We start from the raw sequence: 24226 nt of genomic DNA on the forward strand, positions 1-24226 counted from the left end.
TAAATACAAACTACTTTGTTAAAAGTTGATGTGGCAACTAAAATAGCAATAGATGTGAATAATAAAATTAGTAGAGTTGAAAATATAAATGTAAATATGAAAATGGTTCACATATGTTAAGGTGTACGAATAAGTTGTGTCCCATAATACATGCACACGATAAAAATACGTGTATACTTAAATCGAGATATAAACTACGACTAAAACTAGCATAGTGGTAGACATGGGTATATAAGAATCACAAAATACCATGCACAAAGTAGACAATAGTCATTTCTATTTCAATTGAATTCACTTAATACAAAAAAACTTTATTTGAATAACAAAAAGGCACTATTTGGTTTCTTATTTTCACACTACACATATTCTTCCACGTCTTTAGTCACTACCATAAATTTATTCCTTTCTGGTTTCCTTTTGAAACTCTGTCTGAGCTTTGGAGCTGGTGGTTTTGGATAGCTTTTAGGTTCAGGTACAGGAACTACTGTGAACTTTCTTATCTTGTCATGGACATTCCCACTAAAAGGCTTAGGGGCTGCAGGCTTTGTTTTGGCGATGTTAGATGTATTAGGTTTTTGATCTTTAAAGATTGGCGGTTTCGGAGCTGGTGGTTTCTCAAATATCTTCTTGGTTTCACTGACTTTATCCCGTCGTCTTATCGTTGGTGGCCTCCTTGGTGTAACTACCACAGAAGGTACAAAACCAGATTCGTTATCTGGTTCTGTTTGCATTTGCTTTATATTCTTTTGGAACATGTCTATTTTTGACTTCGCTTTTGTACCAAAAACAACATCTTTAGTAACACCTTCTGAATGCTCTTCGCTGTAAGTTCTTATTTCGATTTTTGGTTTAATTTTCTGTGGTTCTCTGTCGCGAGATTTCTCTTTTTTAGATTGATTGAAATTAAATTTCTTAGAAAGACCATACATTAAGCCCGGTTTAGAACTTTTACTAGAAACGACATCGACATCTTTTTCGATGATTTTCTCTGGCTCTTTTTTTAATGGAATCGATTTTATTGGAGGTTTTGGTATTGGACGTTGTTTTTTAACATCAGGAGATTGTGATCGTTCACTTGATGAATCTTTTACAACAATTTTCGGTGTACGTTTTATTTCTTTTTTCGGCTGCTTTTTCTGTCTGATGATGAACTGCAAAGGGTTTTTCGATTTTGTTGTCGCCTTAGGATTGCTTACTTCTTCGTCACTGTCATCTCCATAATCCTTGACTTCGACAGCAATGATACTTTCCTCGTCGCTAGATTCAGTGAATGATATACCATCATAATCCCCTGTATCTAAATGTTCTCTTACAACTTTGTCAATATTAAATTTAGCCATCATATTTGTTTGGGCGATCAAATCTTTACCTGAATTTGTTCTATTGGTTATAATATCTCCATCTTCGTAGTCTAAATAGTTATCGGAGCCTCCTAATTTAGGAATTCTATCTGAATAATTGGACATAGAAGTTGCAACACGGCATGCACTAAATTCATTAAATTTAACATCATGCCCATAAAAGCCAAAATCATCATCACTACTTGCAAAACGTTTAAGAGGATTGTCGTTGGCCGATACACTTAAAGTTGGATAATCACCTTTGACTTCATGACTGGACTGGGAGTGACCCCCACCGCGTTTAGCCTTGGGGGAACCTCTAGGGGGCACGGGTGGTGGTACCCTCTGCTTTTGTGATCCCTTTAACACCGCTGGGAAAGCTACGTCTGGCTCTAAAGTTGTCTTTGTCGATATCTGAGTGACCTTCGCTGCGGTGGAAATCGGTGACGTCACCGACGTAGGCGTTATATGCGCTGTGACGTCAGATAAGGAAACTGAAGGTATAAAAACACTCGTAATATTTGTATAGGTTTTATTTTAATACGAATAAAATTGTATATAAACATATTTGGCACGAATCGAGGAAAATATTAACAAAGTAGATATAAGTATAACAAATAAAAAATATTTTGTGTGTCAAAATGGAAGCGTAATTACGATAGTTTAATAAATTATATGTCCAAAATAGCGTGTTTATATTTATATTTTTTAGATAGAGCTTGACCGTCAAAGGAACGTATTTATTATTGGTGAGTTATTGATATTAGTGTTTGAATATAGATGAAAATGAAATAATAGCATGCAGATTTGTAAGAGACAGTGAATTTAAGACAATACCCAATAGTAAAAGATCCGATAGGTCAATAGCAGCATGAAAAAGAGAATTAATGCCATTAAGGTTAAAATTACTTTTAAAAGAATATATTTTTAATAGCTACATAGCAACATTTTTTTTAATATCACTCCAATTGCTTATAAAAATTTTTGGATATCAAGATAGATTTTTAACAGCGCAGAAAATTTTCTAAACGCGATATAAATAGTAGCAAAGCCTTCATATATCTTGAATATATTGAGCACATATACCGTACATAGAAATATAGCTATTCAAACCTATTATCAGTCTCACCTGCTTTGACTCCACCACTAGAGCTTGCTGCACCTAATCCATAGAAAGCGTGCAAACATTCAAATCCATACAAATTATTTCATCATACATAAATCTTACATTTAAGTTTCATTCACGATAACTTAGATCATACTAATATTAAAATGCGAAAGTTTAGATGGATGGATGTTTGTTAGAGTTTGTAGCCTAAACGACTTAACGGATCTGGATGAAATTTGGTATAAATGTAGAAAATAATCTGGAAGAACACATAGGCTACTTACTTCTTTTTTTTAATTTCACGCGGACGGAGTTGCGGGCGAAAGCTAGTTAAGTTATAAAGCCATTTAAAATTAAACTAATTAAAACCAATTCATTTAACGGGAACATCCAATGGGTTTCAACGGGAAACATCCATCAAATCTAAATTAATCTAACAAAATACACTAGTTTCTACACAGAGTAGTCACTAAATAAACCCCTTAGTGTGTTTAATATGTCAAAATTACAAAAAACACCATTTAAGTAAACTTTAACCCTACTCTACACAACGGCGGATCCACGGGGAGGGGGTGTCATGGGGGTCATGACCCTGAGCTACCCACCTGAGCCGGTTGGTTAAGAGCTTGATAAAATGTATTTACACATTTTGTCAAGCTATTAACTTGACCTCGACTGTGACCCCCTCTGGCGCCAAAGCTGGATCATCCCTTGTCTCTACAGGGCTAACTTCATAAACATCTCTAAAAAATAAAAATACAAATATCTTGTATAAATCTCATTTATTTCAACAATAATAAATATCCATTAAGATCTTGAGGCGTGCTAATGCAATATATACATAAAACCCTATCATATACATAGGGAAAGAAGCACGCCAACGTCCAACATATAGCAAACGATTCACAAATATATTTGGTATTCATTATATACAAATTCATCTTAAATATTAACAAGAATAAGTTAGTATTAACTGGGTATTTGATATTGCGTTTATAAGCAAATCTAATAGTTTAGGGATTATTCCCAACCGTCACCTCGTCTGTCCCCACCTGGCGACATATGAGAATAAATAGTTTCATCCGTCCCACCTTGTAGTCTCACTATCACTAATAAGGTGATAGATGGAACCATCAATAAATAAGTTCCAACCGTCCCCTCGTCGCAAAAATTGGGACGGATAAAACTTAATTCTCATGTGTCGCTACGTGGGGACAGATCGGTGTGACGATTGGGAATAATCCTAGTTTGGGTAACTAGTAAAAATAGTATAGTACGAATACAATTTGATACAAGGTCCATACATTTATAATCTGTATCAATACAACAAAAGTACGCGTTTTATATTTAGAGCTGCTGTCTTAACTTCAAGTTGCTATGATTGCCAAACTTCGTTAGGAGATGGCACCAAAAGAATACAATATAAATTTGTTAAAAAATACACAAAAAGAGCCGGCGTTAGGGTAGGGCGATCGCCCTGGGCGGTTGACAAAAAAGGGCGTCACGTGATTTTAAATTATACAGTCCCACATAAGCCTCTTAACCCCCTCAAAAGCTGGTAAAAGGGTGGAAATACTCGCCTAGAGCACAAAGACTTGTACTACATGAAAAAGATTAACATTAAAGGGCTATGAATATATAAAAAAAACAAAAAAAAACTATACAAAGTCTACCATAATAGTTTAAAATAAGACTTTTTTTCGCTTGTTAATTCATCTATATAGTTCAAACACAAAAACCATACTACATTCAATCATACAAGGTCAGTTTCCAATCGACATTATAAGTAGAGGTCAAAGATAGACAAAAAAAAACCATAAACATCAATGGACACAAAAAAAGCACTTGAACGTTCAGTCAATATATCTATTAAATTACATTGATACAGAATTATTCCAATGCAAGGACCATGTTACTATAAAATTATGATATTCGATTTTGACAAAATATTAAGTAATGGACGCCCTTTGCGATCACAAAAATTCCCATTTTATTTTCTAGAGGTAGTTATAAATATTACTCTATAATCTATTTGCATTCATAACTTGTTAAAATTAAAAAAAATGTAAGTTTAAAAAAAAAAAATTGTGACAGATTTTCCTGTGTTTGGATCAACACAATACAGATTATTAAAAAATATATACAATGTGCCAAAAAAATAAACATTTTTTTACTCGAGTACTAAATGTTTACTACAAACATTTTTAAAATACATATCAGAAATACATTTTACTGGGAATAAAAAATCTTTAACACGATTGTGAGTTAAAAATAATATCAAATAAATGACAAAAAAAAAGTAATTTCTACTCAATACAAAAAAAAAACAAATTTAACATGTAATTAAATAAAAATAACTTAATAAAATCTGTTTCTAACCTTATTTGGATACAAAATACAACATTGTGAAGGTACTAATAAAAAAAAACCTAAAAAGAAAAAATCCACACAAATATTGTCAGGAACTGCTTGAAACCTCAGAAAAGAACACGCAATATCAGGAACGACTAATTCCACATTTAAATTAATAAAAAATTTTCAAGACCTACAATTGCATTTTTATACTAGAAGCCATTTCTTTCAATTGTTTTTTTCAAAATGTAAACAACAAAGAATTAAGCTGATTTTAGAGCTGGCACATCTTTGACTAAATTATCGCACGACAGTCGTGCGATTGTCAATTGTTTCGCAGCCTTCAACTGTTTAGTTGCACATCTAAAAATCAAGTGCGACCTCCATATAAGCTCATAGGAATCAAAGCGAAACTAAATAGTTATGCGATAGTTTACTCAAAGTTGTGGGTTCTTGTTACAATATAAAAACCATTCAGTCAAACTATATGTACTAAACAATTACGATTTGACGATCACCGCTGCAATTTTTCATTCCACCTAACATAAATTTAAACCATAACGGTTTCTTTCAAATCTTCAATCCGCTGGCGGTACAATAATAATAGTACTACCGCTATCATTGCCCGAATAAATTTCCGCTTTATCTAAACTCCTTACATAAACTACCTCTTTGATGTACCTTTCGGATTCCGAATCTCTTATATGCTCGTCTCCATTTAATTGTACGACAGACACATGGTCGTTAGTTTGACTACTCACGTCGCTATTTTTAATCGTGATTGGAGAATCCGGTCGTATATAAACGGTCTGCGTTGATCTTACTTTACGAAATCTCATATCTTTCGGTAAAGTAGACGCTTCTCTCGCTTCTGATCTTATTGGTGTTACGCTTCTCGTTCTATAGCTGGAGTTTAGACTTTTTGGTAGCGTACTGGGTTCCCTTAGAGGCGTTTCTGTTATCGAAGAGCTGTCAGTTTTAACCAATCCAATATCCATGAAGAATTTTTTAAATTTCTCGACAAAAGTCGGTGATTTGGCTCTGTTTAGGCTACTTGATAGCCTCTCATTGGAGTGTTCTTTCGAGCTGACCTCGTCTATCTTCTCTGGTATATTGGACATGCTCTTGTGTTTCTCTAGAATGTTCGACCGTCTCTTCGCTTGTTTCTCTTCATCATCATCATCGATGAAAGGTATATCTTGAAGATTGTTCTCATTTCTAGTATCGACGGCTGCGTCTTTTAGTATTTTGATAACAGGAGGGAAGTTTGTGTGTGGCTCCGCTATATATATTTGCGGTACACTCGTGCTGGTATTATCAGTTTGTATGCCGCTGTCAGCTAGGCTGCCGTTTATATGGGTGCTGCCGGCTCCCGTGCACAACACTTTAGTTAGCTGATCAGATAGTGATTCCATTCTATCTTGAATCGAGGATCGGTAGACGTTGTCCGCGAACGAGGGTCCAGCCTCTCTGGACGTCAGATTGGAAGTGTCAAAGTCGGTACGTCTTTGGAAAGTGCCCATACGATCTCTGTCGATGATTTTCAGTCTATCAGAGAGCACGGATGGGTATTCTGTAGGTATTTGAGGGATGCGTGGCTTCTGATTCCACGTCGATATAGTCGTATCGGTAAAGTCACTCATACTAGATCTTAAGGAAGATCTCGGCGACAATCTGGACGTTTGCCTTAGTAGTATTTCAGGGTTATAGTCCTTAATCGTTCTGCCGACGAGTTTTCGCCCTGAATAACAGACGGCCAAGTTAATGGTAACACATGGCTCTGGTTTTGCTTTGGTGATACATTTCAGTTTATTTCGCTTCACCCGACAGGCAGCCGGACCTGGCCGTTTCCACATTACCGGTTCTCACACTGACCAACACCGTTAGCACATATAAATTTAACGTCACAAAAGTATTGCATAGCGTTGCGAAACACTAATCACGCGGATAGCCAAAAAGGGTAATCCATCATTAAAAAATGAAAAAACCTTTTGCAGACGGAAAAAAATAAAAAAAATCACATCAAAAAGGTCACATACACCGGATAGGATGTGGGGGTGGGAACAAAAATAAACTGAAATGTATAATAAACAGGTACCAAAATCATTCACTTAATGTTAGGAATAGGTAACCTAGCTACCAGTATTAACTTAATTAAATAAAAATTTATTGTTAATCTACACTATTAGTACTAATCTTAAATACTAAAATTATCTACTTAATAAAATAAATTACCTGGTGTATCAATTTCTTCCAAAGGCTTAATCGGCTTGGCGATGCTTTTTCTCTTCGAAGGAGAGTGTTTCAGGGCTAGAAATATTTTTTTTAATTATTACAATGACATTATAGTCTCATTAAAAGTATCGTGATATACTAAGCATTTAACTAATATTCAACCAATAGTTAATTATTTCAAATCACATCACGATACTTCTAACTAAAAAAACTATCGAATTAAACTTTTTAAAAACTATTGAAAAATTAAGCACTGCAAAAAATGTATTACTAGGCATTGCAAATTATATTTTTTTTCCTTTAATTGAAAGCTATTTGAAATAAAAAAGTGTGATAAAATAGACATGCCTAAGATTAGTGTCGTATCAGAGATTTCAATTTGGAATTTATACTTTATTAGTTTGAGATAAGAGACACATTTCTTTAATCTTTTTATTCGAAATTTCAGAGAAAGGAATTTATAAAAAAAAATTGAAAATCGAAAGTAGTGCTTAAAGAACAATTCATAGCAAGTATGAAAACTACAATCCAGGCCACTAACTACCGGGGAAATAGAAAAAAACAATCTATAGATGGAGCCACTGTGTGGTACAACGCTGAAACACCGACAAATGTAAAAAAGAAAACGTTTGAATGCATATAAAATAGCGGTATTATCAAAAAATGTGAAAAAAATAGAAGTTTTTTTAGTTTTTTTTTTTAGTGTTTTTTGCATTAAACGTTTTCCAATAGACAATGATAATATGAAAGGACAAAGAAGGTTCCAGGCAATGGCGGACGATCACATTGTCATGCTTGTAACGGACAATCCATCAATCCTTAGGGACTTACTCAGACCTCCAGTGACGCGCGCGAGAATCCGATTACGGACAATTGTTTGAAAGAAAAAATGAAAAAAAACACAGATATTATTTTCATATGGCAACAATCACAAAATCAGGGGAAGATTGGGGGCGTGCATGACTTTAAAAACAATTCATAAAAAAATAATGTCATGCCAGTGACAATTTTTTTAAATAAAAAAAAATAACAAAAACTGCATTAAACAATTGATAACTTTTACATGCCTAATACAAAAATGCATTTAAAAATTGCTTTGTTGATATTAAACAAAAAAAAAATACTTTAGACGACAACAATATCACATTCACGAACATAAAAAACGCCTACAAAAATAAAGGTTAGGGTGTTGGTAGATTAGAGCAAAAATTAAAAAAAATATTATATTTTTTAGACATAACGTTAATTCTATAAAATCTCAGATATATAAGAAAGTTATTCAATCTAACACAAATACTAAACAATACTAGCTTTATCTACGAGACAACTTTACCATATAATAGTCAATTTACTGCTAACTAAATAATTTAATTTAACCATAAAATGAGCTAGATTTCAAGCACTAATATCAAATATTTTATAAAGAAGATAGTTCTATTTGTATTCAAATATACATAGATTTTGAAGCATAAACAGAATATTCCTGTACCTTAGAAATTCAACTGACAATTTAACATACAGGTAAAACTACCTAGACATACTTAATTTCTATACTACTAGCAGTAGTAGAATACACGAAATCTACTATAATTAGTAATTGTTAATACACCAACACCCGCCCCCATACTACAGATTGCCACAATTTTACTTGAACGGGTTGGAAAAAATTTCCCAAAAAAAAACTTTTTTTTATCTACCTAGTACAGTTTAGACAATGTTTATAGACTTAAGGACAGTCTTAGCCAATTTAATAGTAAAGATTTTGTTAGTTTTTGAGTTTATTAAAAAAATTTTTTTTCAACTAACTTATGCCAGCAACTTCAATCGCGAGGAATTAATAAGATAAAAAAATCTTTTTACTACAAACATTTATGTAGCTTCTTAATGGCAAAAACATTTTAAAAATCGGTTTAATACGTTTTGAATTTAATTATTAAATACAAAAATAAATCTTTTACTATTACAGAATGAAAAAAATTATATTTTTGTATGTATTTGATTCAAGTAATAAAAAAAACTACATGGCCGATTTCAAAAATAATTTTATGATTAGAAAGGTAATTTATCTGTAAGTAACATAGAGTATGTTTTATTAATTCCACGGGGACGAAGTCGGCTGCAACAGCTATTTTATAATATAAGTATAGGTCAGGGATGACGAATCACTGGCACATACCATAAAAGGCACATAACGACATAATATTTTGGGCACATCGATAATCAAAAAAAAGCTACGAAAAAAATAAAGTAGATGCACCATGGAATTGACGTAATAATCGCAATCAAAAATGTTCCTTGACACGTCTAACACCCCATTAAATATTTCTTTAAATAATGGAACTTTGCATCAAAATTTATTTTAGTTTAACTGGCAAGGTTAACTTCTCTTTACCCCGATCAAGTAATACTGTGACAAGGTATACGCACACAAAAGACATATAAAACGGCACGTCGCGGCCCTACAGTACCTATGTAGCTCGTGACCAGGGTGCGGAACTTGCGGTGGTTGCCTTTGATCTCGGGCAGGTCCACTGGCCAACAATGAGCTCGTGTTATTTGCGTTTACTTGTTATTAAAGCGTTATAGATACTAGCAATTAGTTAATCAGGATAAAACAGTGAAAACAGGTACCTTCTTATAATTAGATAGCTTTGCAGACTATTACATATTTTTTTTTAAATTTATATTTGTATCAAAATTGATTTACAATTCAAAAAGGTTGTATTCAAGTAATTTCAATACTAAAAATGTATAATCTATTTAAAACCTATGGAGGAACTGAGTACTGAGTGTAGAGAATATTTAAATTAAAATTTCTTAATATTATTAGTCATTTTTAAGACGAAATACATGGAATGGATAAAAGCGGAGACGAATTTGACCAATAAAGGTATGATTATTGAAGATTAAACATAGATTATTTTAAAACTCCACTTTAATTATAATTCATAAAATTTTAATACTTTAAAACCTACAAGTTCGGAGGATCGCAAGAAAATTCGCATGTAAATGATTTTTTTTATATTCCATGTTCAACAAACAAAAAAAACTTTGTCCCTAAACGTAAAATTCATACATAAAGCAGAGTTTTAAAACATTTCACTTACAAATCTTCCGATAGCATTTAGGTATTTTGATTATTAAAAATATGTTAATCACATATATTTAGTTACACATAATAGCACATCAAGGGAAGTTACTGCCGTACTCAGAGTCATTGTTACCTTGTTACAATTAACTCTGTGTACTTCAGTTCAATGATATATGATTCTATTTCGCCTACACAATTGTAAAAGCCGATCTAATTCGCGAAATGACATTCTCTACTAAACATGATGAAAACTAAGACAAGAAAGAAACATAGAAGAGAAAAGAACAACAGTTTAAATAATTCCCTATATAAAATATTTCTTTTAAATATAGCTTCAAATTATTTATCTAAATCCTGTAAAAATTAAATTAAAAAGTTAGAAAAAATATAAAACAAAATCTGTACTCACACGAAGGTATTTTCTTAAAGACAGTTTTGCCCATGAAGTCTAGAAACCTCTGCGCATAGAAGCTCGGTCTGTGCACTGAAACTGTATCCTGAAAACATGGGTTTTCCTATTAAGTAAAAAAAAAAGATATTTAAAATCAACCCACAGTGGCCCAGCGTGGTTGACTAAGGCTCAGTCACCCTTAGGGTAGGCTCCAAGCCCCTCAATGACAGATGTATGACTTCTATCCCTATCGTAATCCAGTATTTTAGTGGAATTCACTTTGTTATATATCACGCATATTAGTGACTAGCTGTTTTCGTGCGGCTTCATCCGCATTCAATTATAAAAACTTTATTTCACAGTTTACATTGGTCAAATTCTCAATTGCATATGTCAAAATGAAATGACATGATGACAACCTTGCTTCCTTGATGTTGGCAGCAACTTATGGTCTCTTTCCCACATTAGGGTTTTTGTCCAAAATCTTTACCCCCTAAGATTAATGGCGTGAAAATATATAGCCTAAAGCGTGACGTCAGTGTAGGGCATTTTATAAAAAAAAGAATGATTTGAAAATATGTTGTAATTGCTGACATCTTAGGCAACAAAGAAGTGTGTGTTTACGCTTTATTATAATAGATAGTATAGATGTATGACTACTAAGCCAGTTGTGTTCCAGTATTCCAGTGGCACTCACTCCGTCATGTATCATGCTCTTCCAGGTGTGCTCCAGCTTCTTGCGCAGTCGGTACGACTGCAGGATGTCGATGATGCCGAGGAAGAGCAGCAGCCGCTCGCCGCGAGCGTTCCGCGCTGGAATGCCGCCTGGCCTGGAACATTTTTTTTATTAATAAGTATACCTTACTTATAAACTACTACAAGAGTTTATCGCTTAAACTTATACTTTCATACTAATATTATAAATGTGGAAGTTTAGATGGATAGATGTTTGTTAGTGTTTGTAGCCTAAATAGCTGAAGAGATTTCGGTAAAATTTGTTTCAGATGTAGAGGATAGTCTAGAAGAACATTTAGGATATTTACTTTTGTTTTTTTTTATTCCACGCGGACGGAATCGCGGGCGAAAGCTAGTTAAAAAAATCTATCTTACGGCACATCCTCCTCCTCATCGATGGGTTCACTCTCCGCCTGGATGCTCTCCATCGCCGTGGAGTGCGCGACCAGCCGCTGCCGGTTGATGGACCTGCATAGCGAAATACATTAACTCCTCCATACAAACAACACATACCAGTAGTAGTAACAAAGTACAAGTTCTTTGTTGTACCAAAAAGTCAATTGTACTTTGAACTAACTCTAACCAAGAATATAAAAACCCTGACTTCACTTCAATCAGCTTCCTTATTACATCTAAAGTACAATCAAGGAAACTGGCGGTGTTATACCTTCGAAATTAAAGTCGTTTGAACGCAATGAAACAATAACCAATAAGCCCAGCTTTTAAACGTGTCTGAAAGTCCGTTAATGGTACACGACCAATTGCGTGTTATATTATCCTATCGTTTAAGCAACTCAGTGGTACCTAATAATTTGTAAGAAGAGACGGAGCTTGTCTCGTTGTAATGAACAAGGTAATTTTGCTGTAAGTGTAACACCGCAAATGTAGAATCGGAGAATCTGGCAGTGTTCTGCACTAAAAGTTAGTCGTTTGAAATTTGCTGTACACATTGAGATTGCAATACGAAACATAAACGCAGCGTTTAAACGTGTCTATACGAAAAAATATCTATTAGTTGTTGTTCAGCGCTACTGCACTGCAACGGGGAAGCCACGCGGAGGAGAACCCTTCGCACTTCATCCGCGATGCAATTAGTTGCGATCAGAACTATATCTCGGCGACGCATTTTACTTTTTTCATATTTCCAATAAACAGTTTGCCAGCAATACAGTATTATTCTACTTTCCCAAAGAAAATACAGTCCATTCCACAAACAGTTGTATATAAGTCTGTATTATCTCGTAATTTTCGCAATAAGTTGGACATTTGATAATAGAAGTGGCGTTTGTCTCGTTTGCACGGATCGTATCGATCGAGGAATTTACTCTGTAAATATAACACTGCCGTTTTCCACAACTGTACGTAAAGTTCTAAATTTATAAATAAGTAGGGTTTTTATATTTCTGGTCAGATTACATGGCCATTTCTATTTTTTAAAACTCAGATAACAATGTTTTGGCAATGGAAACTGACTATAAACATATCCAGATAAATACAAGCCAGATGAGATTTTATCTTTTACCACACCACAATGGGATATAGCCTAATAAAACTATAAGAGGAAATAACGATTTCATTAGAAGTTACAAGAAAGCAGATTCAAACCTAAATTTATAACAGAAATTTTAGATGAAAAATATAATGTTATTTGTAATATTAAACCTATATTCATGCCTTTAGTTAAGAAACCTTTTTAACACATGCAAATAACCTATATTAGGACAAGAACGAAATGAGACAGACAGATGTTAGTGTAAACTAGACGTTAAAATGGATTAATTTCGAGACAGTGATTAGTAGGACATTCAAATTGTACAGTCAAAGAATTAAATTCCCTTCCCACTAAGATAAAAATCTACAGTAAATTGTGTCCGCAAAATGGTTTACTTTAGGATATGTGTTGCTGACATATTTTTGACTGAATTCCCAAAAGAATACTCAATTCGTGTGGTTTTTTTTTATAGAATTCCATTCTGAGTGTCAAATGACATTTTACCAAAGTGGGTAGGAGAACAACGTCCTCGACCGTACATAAATAAAAGAGACAGATATCGTACTGTGTCCTTTTCACTTGCATCCCGAAATCCTCCTTGCTTTGCTCAGATCTGAAAGTTTCAAAGACACACCGTCACCACAGCCTACTATAATACAGAGAAATATCCTAACAATGCTTTTGATTTATAAAATGTTATATTTACTATCTTATAAAATCATTTACCATCTATCAAGTATAGAATAAAATCTTTTATGCTATGAAAATTAAAAAAAATAATAAATAACATGTATGACGCAGGAAAAAATTGTGTTAACAATTTCTGTTAACATTACATCTTTTTTTTTCTTTTAGACCAATTTAAAAAAAAATCACTAGATTCGATTAACCTATTATAGTTAGAACTATAGTAAGTATACCAAAGACCCAAAAAGGGATACCTTTTGGGTCATCATTGAACACTAAAACTTTAATGTCTGCCTGGATTTTGGTAATCACCGGTCTAGAATTTACCTGGTTCTATTGAGTCCGCTTGACTTCGGTTCCCCTTCATCTTCACCGTCACTCTGTCCGGAGTCCGTGCGCTTCCTTGCCTCCGTCTTCTCTCTTTGAGCCTCATCCAAGTTGTGGATACCGACCAGTAGCGAGTAATCCATTATCTGAAATGAAGTAATGGATTTCTTTAGTACTATGATTTGTGTTTAAGCACTTGACTTAAATAAGGATTATTCTCAACCGTCACCCCGCTCTGTCCCCACGTTATAATAAAGTTTCCTTCGTCCCACCTTTTGCGACGAGGACGGTTGGAACTTATTTTATTTCATAATGGTTATCTGTCACCTTATTGACGATAGTTAGACTAAAAGGTGGGACAGATTAAACTTCTTATTTTTAAGTGAGGACACATGGGGTGACGCTTTTTATAATCCACAATCTACAAGCCATGGATTCGAATCTTGTCATATATCAATGTTATTTTCAAATTACTTATGTACATTTATGTTCTTACGGTGAAGAAAACGTGATGCCAGCACTTATCGTCAAGGAAATTCAAATATATGGGTAAAGTAAACCCGCAGTACAGCGTATTTACTGGCCTTTTTTTTTGTTACCCGAGGGGAATGCCTCTTACGCATATTCCGCGTCCAGGGGGGACGCGGTAGTTATGTGGGACTCTCCCCCCATAATGGCCAAAGCCTTAAGCCGGGGCTGTGGGCACGCTTTCGCTTACGTCCGGGGGTGTTTTACTAGCCTAGTCACCTTTAGGGTAGGCTCCGAACCCCTCAGTGGGGACATACAGTGAGGTGATGCGGTACAATTCCATCCAATATTGTCTTAAAGATGCATTTTATGAGTCGATATTGACAATTTTTCCTGGATACATAGAGTTCTCTTATAGTAACATACTTAGTTAATACTTTAGAAGAATACCTATAGTACTTAATACCTTAAAACTCTCCAAGACGCGACAATCTCTCTGCATAGTTTTGATGAGGGCGGTGTAGGTGTCAGCTTCTAGGAAGATGCCTTCACAATGATGCTCCATGAAGTCCAGGTCTTTATACGTTGGTGAATTCTTTTGTCGTTCCGTTTTACTTGCCTGATATAAATACAAACATATGTTACGATTCTTAAATAAGATAGTATCATCAAAAAGTGTTAAAATTTGCTAAAATATATACTAGCTGTTGATAGCGACTTCGTCCACGTGGAATTATTAAATAGTAGAAAATATAGTCTACGTTAGTTGATAACGTAGCTTTTTAATAGTGAAATAATTAAAAACAACCGAGTAGTAATATTAGTATAGAAGAATAGATAAGCCATGGTATCAGTAGTAGTGACTTAAATGAGTCAAAAATTGCCAAACCATATAGGACAAATTGTAACGAACAAGCCACATATTTAAGTTGTCAGAAATATGCTCACTAATAATGGAATATCGTGTATAAGGTACTTACACTTGAAAAATCTTTAAACTAAACGACTATCACATACCTTCCTCTTATAGGTTGATCCTTTGAGATCGTATTTCTGGTGTAACTTGACGGAGGAGGGCAGCAAGTTGTTCATAGCGACCAGCCGCACGTTCTTGCTGTTGCACTGGTAGCAGTACAGTCCGAAGAACTTTGGTAGGAGCGTGCGGGGGTTCTAAAGAAACGAGAAAAGAATTGGTTGCCATGACAACAAAATTAATATTCAGTATACTCTGCAGTGTAATCTTACATACTAGGCAAGGGTGGCAAACCACTGGCACGCCATAAATCGCACACATAATATTTTGGGCACGTCGAAAATCATAAAAACACTACGAGAACATTATGAAGTAGGTGAACTACGGAATTGACGTATCAATACAAGTAAAAATTATCATAAACACGTCTAAGACTGCAATAAACATCTCTTTAAAAAAATGGCATTTTAATACAAAATGTTCGCCACCCCTATACTAGTGACTAGTCTTGGTTTCGCTTGCGACTTATAAACTTAAATTATCTTCAATTACTAGGTGACGAAAAAGCTTTATGTAGATGAAAGAATTATTAAAATATACTAATCATTTTTTTTAACATCTCTAACATTAGTATAAAGTCTTCTTACGAGATAATATAGAATGTTCGTAATTATATGAAGGAAATAATTCAAACACATATGAATGGTTATTCAGTTGCTTGCTTATTAAATTATTCATTATTTAACAGTGATATTTTTGCTATGTATTTTCTAGGCATTTATGTTAATATTACTGAGAACCGCGAGGAATTATACATTAACAAGCCAGTGAGATCTAGACTGCATCTGTAACGTCTAATAAGGAATAATTATGTGATATGTAAAGTCAACATCTTTCTTAGTATTTGTACTGTTAAGAAATCGGTACTAAACCGTAGTAGAGGCTCAACACTAGATCATTGGTATACACGTCCCATCCCTATGACATCTGTCAATGTCATTGAGACATATTAGAATAAGCGCGCCAAATCTTTGCGGGCGTAAACTGAGTGTCCAAATAGATTTACGTTGTCTAAGAGGTGCAAACACCTTTGACCAAACAATCGCTCAACTGTTAAGCGATTGTCGATTGTTTCGCAGATAATTCAACTGTTTAGTTGCACAACTAAAAATCAAGTAATGTAGTTGTTCGATAGTGTGCTCTAAAAATACTGTGTATTGATGAACCTGATCGAGGTTTAAGTAGTATCCGGGCAGTAATTTCTGTAGAAACTCTCCCTCTTTGTGCTGCACTGTCTTGATGATGAACTCATCATCGTTGGTCAGATAGAAGATGCTACCGGACGCGCCGGGGTTGCTCAACTCTCGTAGCGGTGCACTGCTCATTGACATCTGGGAAAATAAAGCGGTTATCTGTCATTTGTCATTTTGAAGTACGGTTCCATTGGCTCCTAATGAATTGCTTTTAACAAGTTTAGTGTCCACGCTAAAGTTAAGCTTTTACGGAACTCTTTTCAACTAACTAATCAAGCACATGGGTAGAACAATGAAAACTACCTCAGACGCCGGATCTCAAATACGGGAAAAATACTTCCCGTAAACCACTCAACGTGTTGAAGTATGAAGTGTCTTTCGATAAGTATTATTTTCTTGTCAAATGATCAATCGAGGTTCTTGGATAAAAAATTAAAGTTAACTAAGTTGTTGACAAAGCTCATAATCAACCGCTGTGTGCACTCGTGTAGATAATTCCGACCAAACCGCATTATTGTTAATTTTAGAACATGTTTACCACAAAGCGATTTTAGTTGCAAGTTATTTATTTTGTAATTACCGTGTATTAGTCACAAAAAACTATGATTACTCGGAAATATTAAGAGAAATTCTGCTGCAACAATTTCCCATGTTAACACTTACAATGCTACTACGATTTTCATTTATTTGTAGTACAATAGAACCTCGATAACTTCAAAAAATAATATGTTCCCTTCAGAGCGCAAAACCTCTATACCATAGACCCTTGATAACTTAAAACCTCTATAACTTGAAATATTTTAGGTTTCCCTTGGACTATAACTTATCGAGGTTCTACTGTATTGCATGACGAGTATGTGGCAATGAATGTATTGAACACTATCGATTAATGTTTATTCTAGTGCCAATCAAAATACTTCAGTAATGGAATCGATTTTATATCAAAACAACTGCACTTAACGTAGATACAAACAATCAATCATGAACTACTGTTTGATATCCATCTGTACCAAAGTAATTACTATACGTCAAACAAAATACATTGTATAATAAACTCTGCCCGACGAAATGTTTTCAGGAACTAACATTAACACTAGCTGTTGCCGCGACTTTGTCCGCGAGAAATTAACAAAATAATAATAAAAATAGCCTATAATCACAAATAAATTACCTTTCTAACAGTGAAAGAATTTTTAAAATCGGCCTCGTAGATTTTGTATTATTTAAATATATATGCAAAAAAAAAAACAAATCTTTCCTCTTTATAATATCAGTATAGAATACTCACACAATTACGATTAGGAGAAAAAAAGTACTTAAAAGCGTAGCGTATCGAGAATCTTCTTCTTTTAAAGTCGATTAAAAATAATAAAAACGTTATCTCCATTTCTAAGTTTGTTAATGTCCAAAATAAGATTAACATTGGGACCTGTGTATATGTACTTGTTAATACACTTCATAAAATTACATTATTACCAATCAAAGTGTAGTATTATTTTAAAACAATTGAATACTCACCAAGAAATCATCCGGCTGTATACCGAAGAGATCTCTAAAGTATCTGAACGCGATGGGGGCGTACGTCTTAAACTTGAACTCGGAGTAGTGATGGGCGGGGGTGTGGTTAGAACCTTCGTGCGGGAAGTTTGTCGTTTCTACCGTCATGAAGTCCTGCATGAGAAGGTCGCGCTCCGGCTTCGAGGCTAGACCACCGATCGCATGTTGGATACCTGATAACAAGTGAATGATAAATCAAAACAACGATAATTCAACACCTTTAGTCACTAGGGTTTGATTTGTATGAAAACTCGCTAGACAAGTCGAATCCACTCAACGTGTTAATAACAAAATCAGTAACAACCTATTTATAAAACACTGTGTGAAAGGCCCTAAGTACTACTCAAACTATGTAAAACTAATGCCATTAAAAAAAATACTAAAAAAACAAAAATGGTTGCTACATCTGCACGTGTCCTACTTGGACTCATCAATCAATTAAAATAGTCAATTAATGCTGGCATGTTGGAAAAATTTTCATTATTTAAAAAAAAACTAACCGAGCTCCATAGCAGCAGTCCAGTCGACGTTACGCTAACGTAAGAGCCGTGTTTCGCACATAAACATGCGCAAGCTCGCTATCGAGTTTTCTATTTTTAATCGACTAACGCTGAAAAAGGTTACGGCCATAGTTCATGAGCGTAAACTTTTTATTAAACTAAAAGGTTTATTATCAATATTCATAGTTAAATGTCACGTGGTAGGAGTTATGTTAAAAGCATTTTTTCCCTTACTAATATTATAAATGCGAATGTTTAGATGGATAGATGTTTGTTAGAGTTTGTAGCCTTAACTATTAAACTAATCAAGATGAAATTTGGCACAAATGTAGGTGATAGTCTGGAAGAACATATAGGCTACTAGCTTTTTTTTTAAATTCTACGGCGAAAGCTAATCTTTAATAAAGTAATGCCATAAAGAAAATTGTCTAAACCAATACTTGACAAATTACAAAAGGATAATACAAATATCTCATATCAAATTGCCTCCTTAACCGTAGTTTACTATTGGCTAATAATCTACAGAAATCTACCCGACAGTCGACAACAAATGTTTATAAAAGCCACAATAAAATAGTTGCCAGTAACATATGACTTAGATAAGTTGATGAGATTATCAATATAATTGGAATGCAAATTACAAACAAAAGCAAACGTACTTCCGGTCTTAGAGGAAGTAACCGGCGCCAAGGCTAGCCGTTTATCAAACTCATTCATATACAAAAGAAATAAAGTATTATTTTTATCGTATTATATTTTGCAATCTTCTACAGAGCTTGACTGTTATTAACGGAAGTCTAGTTATCGCATAATGTACTAAGAAAATGTTGTTATATCTTGTAATCTTATGACACTAAGGAAATAGTTACCTTACACACAAATGTCTAGGGCAACAGTCACTTCGTTATTTCATCGACTCAGATGGTCGTTAACAAGTTGTTTTGTATAACAAACATTAAGTTTAAAATTATTTTTTTCGTTAAAATAGCTTGGATAAAAATTTTTTATAAATATTTAAATTCATCGATAAAAATTTCAATAGCGGCACATCACTAATTTCAACTCATTCATTCGACTTATCGAAAAAATCGATAGACGAGGGTGGCAAGGTAAGCTGTACATATATTTTATGTACTTATATATAAAAGCGTCTATTCTTAAGACGGGATAGAACCTAAAGTAAGTATTTACAATAAGTGAAGCGAGAAAGAGTGGTGTACTGAGTGACTTTTATGATAGAGAACCGTTTGCAAGTTGAACGAAAGTCAGTTTCCTTTGCCGAAAAACCGCAGTACAAAGACATATTCTTTTTGTAGGAGAATAAAGGGAGTGCTATAATTTTATACACTTTTTCGCAATATAACATCGTAATTTATTAATGACTTGATTGAAGTCAACGAAAAACAAACATTACAAGGAAACAAGTCTAGTAGCAAGAAGTATGGATAAATAAAACATTTAGTTAACTTTAAATAACATTGAAACAATTTATGATATTTCTGCCTTTAATATTAACTGCAACAATTTACTAAAAGGTCAAAGTAAGAAACATAATTATCGTTGACCTGAAAGAAGTTAAATCTGTTAATACTTGCAAGTCGTAAGTATATAATTATATTTACGGAGGTCGTTTTCTGGGACTTAATAATGAAAATAATGTTTAAAAACTATTGAATTCTGTAACTTAATTTTGCTATAACATTTATCAAAATGTCTATTACTGAGAAAACGAAAGAATACATAAGAAAAGTCCTCTTGAAGATTAAAATATTTCATTATAAAGTAACAATTATGATATCTAAAAGACAAATGTATGGAAAGTTCTAATTTTGTACCACTTATACATTAGCTGATTCAACGTTAGTTATTAAAAAAATGTTCTCTTGTAAGTGCTGAGTACACTTGTCATCTGTGTGTTCTTCTGCTTTTTATTTGTCTAAAATATAATTGGTTGGGAGCGTCGGTGGCTCAGTGGTTTCAGCACTTGACTTGTAATCTACAGGTCTTGGGTACGAATCCCGCCATGTACCAATGTGATTTTCGATTTTCATATGTACATAATTTATCCGACGTTCTTACGGTGAAGGAAAACATCGTGATGCAACCTGCACATATCGGCGAAGAAATTCAAAGATATGTGAAGTCAACCAACCCGCATTGGGCCAGCGTGGTTTGACTATGGCCTAGTCACCCTAACTTAGGGTAGGCTCCGAGCTCCTCGGTGGGGACATATAGTGAGCCGGTGATGATGATACTTGGTTGTGAATTTTGAACATGCAATTGGTGTACCTTATAAATAAATAAATAATTAAATACACCGTTCAGTGTGGCCTCACCTTACATCAATAGTACATTACATAACTAAATCGAAGAAGTACAAGAAACAAAGATAAAAACTAGTTTAATTAATCAAGCCAGCCGTAACTCGGTCAACAGCACAGCGCAATTATACCAAAGAACTTTTTAACAACCGAACTGGAATGATAATGAAGTGCCATGTTTAAATGTCAATGGAAACGATAAGAAAATAATTATATTGAAATAAACCTATTTTAAGTATGCAATATTTCACATGCATAGAGTGAAATCATCTCCTTGTCATTATCCCATTCACTCCTGACTTTAAAATCATCTCGTAGGCTTCTATAATTACAATCTTCACTGCCTTCTAGATAATGTCACCTTTCACGCAATCCATCCATCTTTTCTTGCTTACCTCAACCAATTACTTCCACACACAAAACTAAAATTCCCCAAATTACATGTAATTCTTCCCTCCTCATAACATGCTCATACCGTGTTTACCTTTCACTACAATTACTCTACCTTTGGTCCTTCAAATTTTCTCTAATACTTTACAAGTTTACACTTGAATCCTCCTGTTATTATCCCACTCATGTAGGGTAGGCACTACGTATCCAGATAAATCTATCTTCCGTCATTTCCGCCGTCAGTCCCTTTTTGATCATGTCCTTCACGTAAACCATCCATCTCTTGCTAAGCATATCCTAACGGGTAACAAAAACCTACTACTTCTTTTGGCGTAGGTAAAGGTTCAAAGTTATTTCATTGAGAAATACCTTCCGTGTTCAAGTATTACGTCATCATGCTTAGCGTGCAATGAATCAGTGCCTACGTTGCTGTCTAGACACGACACCGCAAAATCTCGCCGGCCTTGAACCATCGGAGCGGTCTATCACTCTCAAGTTACGATACACATATCAATCAAGTTGGCTAATACTCAAGTATGTGCTTAAATCGATTTGATTTCGCAATACTTTGATTACAAATATAACAAACACGGTGTATTTGAATTAAAAAAACGCTATCTTTTTATTTATTCAGTGACTAGCTTTCGCTCCCGATTCTGTCCGCGTGGAATTTAAAAAAAATTATAAAGTAGCCCTTGTGTTTTTCCAGACAATGTTCTGGGCCAATTTTCATCGATATTTCAGCAGTTTAGGCTCAGAACTCTTACAAACATCCATTCATCTCATAAGTAAAGTAATAAGATAGAATTTGCAAACGATAAATGTCCTACAAAAATTGAAGATCATAAATTTATAATTAGTTTTTTTTTTACAGGTTTGTAATTTTTATTTAAAATTAAGCCTTAATTACATGATCGTTTGTCTCTTTCAATTTAATTATACCTTCAGACATCAAAAGCACCGGAAAAACGCCTTAATAGCAATTTCACGAATTACATTAGCGGAAAATTAAAATCTTTATATTAAGAATATAACATTAAAAAAAATCTTATTTACGCAATCTAATAAGGTTTCTCTAGAACACTAATCTAAAAGGTAGTGATGGTTCGTGACTAGTAGCTAACTTAGAATATGGGTAACAAATACCAATAACTTTGGAAGTTTCTGGAACTACCGTTACTGAATGATACAGACGATTTATGCTCAGACAAGGAGAATAACAAATCAATTTGTTCGATGGCCACAAAAGATATTTAGATGAAAGTTTGGTTACTCTAACTTGAGATTTACATTTCGCATAAAATTTTTATATGGTATTGTTGTTGTCAATTAAAGGTTTTAGCAGTAAAGGTAAACAAAATTGTCTATTTAAAAACTCGCATAAAACCACACTAGTAATTCATTGTCCTACGAATTGTTTTGCGACTGTACAATGTTTATATGCTGACCATACCTGTACACTATGATAAGATAAAAAAACCATCTCTCATGAGTTTTTATAATCGTAAGTTTATAACATAGCACATGTATTGTTGTCTCAATTTTTCCAAGGAAAAAGAAAAGGATGTACGAGTGTTTCGTGAGTAGATGCGCATGTCGCAAACGACGCCAAATCCCCATACTTAAAGCGGTCTCACACAATCGATTTCGACACACAGGAAGACGTCTCTTGGCTTATGATACGCAATACTAAGAAACTTTATAGTGGGGATTTTCCTAAATCAAATTATTTTGTATACAACTTTTGGTAATTACTTTATGCTGATCTACGTCTTGACTAATTACAATTAAAAAAATTTATCCACATCTTAATACGTACCGAATATTGTACAGAAAAAACAGCGCTGTACTCGTACATTGCAATGTACAATTGTATTAAAGCTATACGCACGTCCGCTGCTATGGCCTATTTCGACCTTACTCCATTGTGAGCGTTAAAAAACATTTTCAATAAATTCAAGCGCCAATAGCCTTATGGTTAGGGGCACAATTTCCGACCAAGTGGTCGAGGGTTTGAATCCTGCCATTGGACTATTGTGGTAAACCATATCCTAGAACTTAATTGGAATGTTTAAAGAAATATTAGTGAAATAACAAAAATCTATTAATATTTTAATTAAAAAAAGGCAGGAAATATACGTCTGCGACATTTAATTAAAATCTAAGGTAAAGAAGCAATTTTTTAATACAAACTCATGATATTAAATTAGTATCATAGCAAAACAGGAAAAAACGACGAGGGCTTAAGATATATTTGGTTTGTGTAAAATTTAGTAGCATGCATAAACACAGTTGACATCAACGTTGATAAAAAGCGGCCGCAACCGTAATTGTTAGAATAACCGTCGGTTTACATTGTCTTAACGTTCATACAAACATAGTCATCTCTCTCAATCTCTCCGAAATAAACGAATATTATCCTGTTAATAAACCACCAGTGGAAACCCACGTTAATGTTTGGGACTTTGTTTAATCGCGCCGGAAATTATGTATATCATATAAACTTCATAGAGCTCTTCTAACCACCGTTTTGTTTAATATTTAATCATTTTTTTTTTAAATTATGTTATTAGTTACTATTTCCAGCCTAATAAAGATATACAGGATATTTTTAAAAGTATTTTAAATCGTTCCTGTCATTTGTTTTAAATACGATAGGCGTTAGTTAACTTATTGTCCAATAGCTAACCTTGCAACTTGAACTTAAACGTTTAAATTCAGTCACATAATTAAATAAAAAAAAACATACACACACAAACCTACCTCCTATAAAAAAAACAAGAACTTTCACATCCACAAATACAACAGCCTATAGTTATTTACGCTAACCTGTTTCCATGTTTACAAATTAATAACTTTTTAACATAACACTTCACTTTCTTAACACCACAGCTCTACTGGACAATATTGTAGCAAGAGAATGGTATACTAAAGTAGATATTATGTCAAAACAGAGATAAGATTAAGGCTGTGACGTGACAATGATGCAGTATAAATTCTTACGCA

At 33.9% G+C, this 24226-nt stretch overlaps 2 protein-coding genes across 2 annotated transcripts in view; both read right to left on the bottom strand.

Moving 5' to 3' along the window:
• Positions 1-6: 6 nt before the first annotated feature.
• Positions 7-2482, bottom strand: LOC106101870. The gene is made up of 2 exons (XM_013281222.1): positions 2470-2482; positions 7-1834 (listed from the first exon to the last, which is right to left on the bottom strand). Exon 2 carries the CDS (start codon positions 1464-1466, stop codon positions 357-359), a length of 1110 nt encoding a protein of 369 aa, XP_013136676.1. The 5' UTR covers positions 1467-1834; positions 2470-2482; the 3' UTR covers positions 7-356.
• A 2712-nt stretch (positions 2483-5194) lies between these two features.
• Positions 5195-24226, bottom strand: part of LOC106101869 — a 42404-nt gene continuing 23372 nt past the window's right edge. Inside the window, exons 4-14 of the mRNA XM_013281220.1 lie at positions 17971-18182; positions 16426-16590; positions 15244-15396; positions 14693-14845; positions 13759-13904; positions 13310-13357; positions 11628-11720; positions 11215-11347; positions 10536-10623; positions 7036-7110; positions 5195-6541 (exon numbers count right to left, since the gene is read on the bottom strand). Coding sequence (XP_013136674.1) covers positions 5379-6541; positions 7036-7110; positions 10536-10623; positions 11215-11347; positions 11628-11720; positions 13310-13357; positions 13759-13904; positions 14693-14845; positions 15244-15396; positions 16426-16590; positions 17971-18182 — 2429 coding nt within the window. The 3' untranslated portion in view covers positions 5195-5378. The remainder of the gene's footprint in view (positions 6542-7035; positions 7111-10535; positions 10624-11214; positions 11348-11627; positions 11721-13309; positions 13358-13758; positions 13905-14692; positions 14846-15243; positions 15397-16425; positions 16591-17970; positions 18183-24226) is intronic.

This window comes from Papilio polytes, unplaced genomic scaffold (genome assembly GCF_000836215.1).
Source record: "Papilio polytes unplaced genomic scaffold, Ppol_1.0 DF823935.1, whole genome shotgun sequence".
Classification (NCBI taxonomy): domain Eukaryota; kingdom Metazoa; phylum Arthropoda; class Insecta; order Lepidoptera; family Papilionidae; genus Papilio; species Papilio polytes.